This window comes from Canis lupus, chromosome 27 (assembly GCF_003254725.2).
Source record: "Canis lupus dingo isolate Sandy chromosome 27, ASM325472v2, whole genome shotgun sequence".
Classification (NCBI taxonomy): domain Eukaryota; kingdom Metazoa; phylum Chordata; class Mammalia; order Carnivora; family Canidae; genus Canis; species Canis lupus.
In genome coordinates, this window is record NC_064269.1 from 37,450,206 (window position 1) to 37,455,163 (window position 4,958).

The 4,958-nt window shown below is 42.7% G+C and overlaps 1 protein-coding gene across 1 annotated transcript; it reads left to right on the top strand.

Annotated features, from left to right (window-relative positions):
* The first annotated feature begins 650 nt into the window (after nucleotides 1-650).
* On the top strand, nucleotides 651-4,298 carry NANOGNB (NANOG neighbor homeobox). Its single transcript, XM_025471867.3, is given in 5 exon segments — nucleotides 651-928; nucleotides 1,039-1,118; nucleotides 2,422-2,443; nucleotides 3,517-3,867; nucleotides 3,869-4,298. Coding segments are annotated over 5 exon segments (987 nt in total). The 5' UTR covers nucleotides 651-655; the 3' UTR covers nucleotides 4,130-4,298.
* The last annotated feature ends 660 nt before the right edge of the window (nucleotides 4,299-4,958 follow it).

The window sequence follows — 4,958 nt, forward strand, 5'->3', positions numbered from 1 at the left end:
GGAGAGGTAGAGAGAGAAGGAGAAAGAGAATCTCAAGCCGACTCTGCACTGAGCATGGAGTCTGAGGGCCTCTACATGAGGCTTGATATCACAACTCTGATCTCATGATCTCAGGAAAAATCAACAGTTGGACGCTTAACTGACTGAGCCACCCCTGGCACCCCAAGGTAACCTACTTTTTTAAAAAAGATTTTATTTATTTATTCATGAGAGATACAGAGAGAGAGACACACATACACACAGGCAGAGGGAGAAGAAGGCTCCTCGCAGGGAGCCCAATGCGGGACTCCCTCCTGGGACCAGGATCACGTCCTGAGCCAAAGGCAGACGCTCAATAGCTGAGCCACCCAGGCGTCCCTATTTTTTACTAACATCACAAGAAGACATATTAATTTCAATACATAGCCCCTTTCCTACTCAGTCTATATTTAAATCCAAATGTAAATTATTTTTAAACTGATCTTTTTATTAATATCTTGATTTTTAATAATTTTGCTTTTCCTTTCCTCTCTTTTTTCCAACAATGGACAACACTGTTACTTTATGAGAATCAAATATATTCTTTCACTGAAGAATGTTGACTATGATCTAAAAGTCAAATTTAGCTGCAGTTTGATTTTATTCCACAGATTTTGCTATACAGAAAGAACCAGCTATGCTTTGTGGTCAAAATCCAGAGCAATCAAATAGGAATCATCATGAAGATGAAAGGAGAAAAGAAAAATGGAGAGAAAGAGGAGAAGAAAAAGAAGTGGAAGTAGAAGAAAAACTGGAAGAGGAAGAGGAAAAGGAAGAACGATGTCCCCAGGAACGATTAGTCAGCAAACCCCTCATGGACACTCTCTGGGCAATGTTTAAGTTAAACAAATGCCCCACAAGAGGAGATAGCCAATCACTGGCATTTGAATTTAACATGACAGTAAAACAGGTATGACAACATGTTTCTTTATTGAAAGAGTCACCTGTGTAGTGCTATCACCCATATAAACCAGTGGTCTTATTCCTTGGTTCATCATTTCCCTAACTTCACTTTTTTAGATAAAGCAATGGTTTCGTAAAAGGAGGAAGAGCTACAATAAAGATATGTACAAGCAGAAATATAAGAAAAGATCTAAGAGGTAAGATTGTTTTATATGCAGGACACTAAGTTGTAAGGAAGTAAAAAAGGAACATATTGACTTTTATTTATTTAAAGATTTTATTTATTTATTCATGAGAGATACAGAGAGAGAGAGGCAGAGGGAGAAGCAGGCTCCATGCAAGGAGCCCAATGTGGGACTTAATCCCAGGACCCCAGAATCACATCCTGAGGATCACACCCTGAGTCAAAGACAGGCGTTTAACCGCTGAGCCACCCAGGCGTCCCTATATTGACTTTTATTTTATTTTATTTAAAGATTTATTCATTTATTCATAGCGAGAGAGAGGCAGAGACACAGGCAGAGGGAGAAGCAGGCTCCATGCAGGAAGCCCCATGCGGGACTCGATCCCGGGTCTCCAGGATCACACCCCGGGCTTCAGGCGGCATATATTGACTTTTAGAGACAGATTGTGTCCCATAACTCTCAGATACCCCAAAAACTTTTCATATACCACCGTTTCCCTTTGGTTCTGGCTGGAGGGTTGAATATTAAGTGCTACGAGAGGTCAGATTGCTATCAGACGCTGTCCTATTAAACTGGAACTTCAGATTATAAACAGTGGAAGACAGAAGGAAAACCATTTCAATCTGTCCAGGAGAAGCTGACTGCACATAAGCCAAGGGATCCATGGGGCTGCTAGGAAGCTTGGAGCCAACCATTGGCTGGCTTTGCAAACAATGTTTCCTTTGGTGCATTATTCAAATAGGGATTTGCTGCATTTGTGGTAGCTGTAGGGGCTGAATATGACTTGAAGTCCCAGAATAAAGACAAGCATCACTGAAGATAATACCTGAAAGTGTCTTTATATATATATATATATATTTAAAAGATTTTATTTATTCACGAGAGACACAGAGGCAGAGGTACAGGCAGAGGGAGGAGGGTCCCTGCAGGGAACCTCATGTGGGACTGGATCCCAGGACTCTGGGATCACACCCTGAGCCAAAGGCAGACGCTCAACCACTGAGCCATCAGGCGTCCTTCTGGAAGTGTCTTAAAGGCTTTTTCTTTTCCTTTCTTTTTTATTTATTTGACAGAGACAGACAGAGAGAAAGAACTAGCAAACGCAGGGGGAGCAACAGAGGGAGAGGGAGAAGCAGGCCCCTCGCTGAGCAGGGAGCCCAACCGTGACATGGGGCTCCATCCCAGGACACTGGGATCATGAGGCAGACATTTAGCCGACTGAACCACCTAGGCGCCCCAACGCTTCTTAATAATTCTCCTATAAAATTAGATTTCTTCAGTGTAACCTACTTATCTGTGTGTTTTTCCTTTAAAGAATGCTAGCAAGATTTAATAAAGTAAGAATACATGTAAAAAAAGAAACTTCTTGTTCTGGCTGCTGACACAAAGAACTGTTGACTGCCCTATTTGTTATTCTGCTCAACACAAAAAATGCATATGGATACACAGACACGACACCATCTACCATGTAGCCATATTATCAAATATACAACTACAACCATTAGATGTTTATTGATTGCGGTATAGAATTCATAATCTTGTCTTTTTTTGTTCCTTAGACACTGAATATTTATGACGCTTGTCTTTTCTGTGTTTCCTATTGGTAGAACCTCACATGACTGGAAAAAATTAAGATAAGAACATCAACATTTTGGGGACACCTGGGTGGCTCAGCGGTTGAGCGTGCACCTTCAGCTCCAGATTGCTTCTGGGATCCAGTCCTGCTTCTCCCTCTGCCTGTGTCTCTGCCTTTCTTTCTCTGTATCTCTCATGAATAAATAAACAAGGGCAGCCTGGGTGGCTCAGTGGTTTAGGGCCTGCCTTTGGCCCAGCGTGTGATCCTGGAGACCCGGGATTGAGTCCCACGTCGGGCTCCCGGTGCATGGAGCCTGCTTCTCCCTCTGCCTGTGTCTCTGCCTCTCTCTCTCTCTCTCTCTCTCTCTCTGTGTCTCATGAATAAATAAATTTTTTTAAAAAATGAATAAATGAATGAAATCTTAAAAAAAAAAAAGAACATCACCTTTTTTTTTTTAAAGATTTGATTTAATCATTTGAGACATGCAGAGGGAGAGGCAGGCTCCTCTCAGGGAGCCCCATGCGGACCTGATCCCGGATCCTGGGATCACACCCTGAGCCGAAGGCAGACACCCAACCGCTGAGCCATCCAGGCATCCCAGAACATCAACATATTTAAAAGTAATAGCCTTTATATAGAATTTTTATATATGTATATTTATATACAATTTTTAATGCATTATCTCAACTTGATCATCATTCTAAACCATAAATGAGAAAACTGAACTGCTGGGAAATGTGATTTTACCAATAGGTACCAGTTCCTCTCTTTTCCTTCCCAGCCACTGAAGAACCTGGTGCCGCCATGGGCTGCTGCTCCTCCAGGTATTAGTAGTATTGGAAGAACAGGTCATATCCAAAATCTCCCTTCTGCAGAGGTGCCCCTGATGCCAAAATCTGCATCTTTGAGGTGGGGCAGAAGAAGGCAAAAGTGGATGAGTTCCCACCATGTGGCCAGATAGTGTCTGATGGATATGTGCAGCCTTTCTCTGAAGCTCCGGAGGCTGCCCATATTTGTTCCAGCAAGTACATGGTGAAAAGCTGTGGCAAAGATGGTTTTCACATCTGAGTGAGGCTCCACCCCTTCCACATCATCTATATCAAGGTGTTGTCTTGTGCTGAGGCTGACAGGTTCCAGAAAGGTATGCCAGGTGCCTTTGGGAAGCCCCAGGGCACAGTGGCCAAGGGCCCACACTGGCCACGTCATCGTGTCCATCTGTACCAAGCTGAAAGACAAGGAGTGGCTGGTTGAGGTCCTATATAGGGCCAAGTTCAAGTTCCCTGGCTGCCAGAAGCTCCACAACTCCAAGAAGTGGGGCTTTACTAAGTTTAATGTGGACGGATTTGAAGACATGGTGACTGAAAAGCCGCTCATCCCAGATGGCTGTGGGGTCAAATATATCCCTACTCATGGCCCCCTGGAAAAATGGTGGGCTCTGCACTCATGAGAACCTGGACACTGCCCCCTCCCTATTCATGTCTGTCAATAAATCCTACTTGTTTAAAAAGGGTGGGGAGGGGGACACCTGGGTGGCTTAGTGGTTGAGCACCTGCCTTCAGCTCAAAGCATGATCCCGGGGTCCTAGGATCGAGTCCTGCATGGGGCTCCCTTTGAGGAGCCTGTTTCTCCCTTGGCCTGTGTCTCTGCCTCTCTGTGTCTCTCATGAATAGATATACAATCTTAAAAAAAAAAAAAAAATACCAGTTCCTAATGCCTAAGCTTCAATTTCTGCTTGCATCTCTTAGCTGTAAACACTGTCTTTTCAGTTACAACCTAGCAAATATTCTAGGCTGTATCAATTTGTATTTCATATATAGTGTTTATACACTCATAATGCTCTCTGTTAACATTCCAGGGCAAGAGGATTTCAAATTTCTTGCACCTTCTCCATAACTTTTATCTCTTTACCTCTTTGAAATTTTTTTTATTTTTATTTTTTTAAGATTTTATTTATTTAAGAGGGAGCCCGATGTGGGACTCAATCCCAGGACCCTGGGATCACGCCCTGAGCCAAAGGCAGATGCTCAACCCCTGAGCCACCTAGGCATCCCCTATTTGAAATTTTCAAATGTGTTTTAGGAAGATCCTTTTGTTCTGGGGATTTAACATATTTGTTTAAATTGTTTTCCAGATTTAACACATTTTGATATATGTTAAACACATGGACTGTCTTGTGAAATATTGTGTGACACCATTCTCATGTGTAAGTGGAGTTTTAGAAGGATAAACAAAAAATTAGAACAATTGTTAACTTTGTGGAGTAGAACTGGATGAGG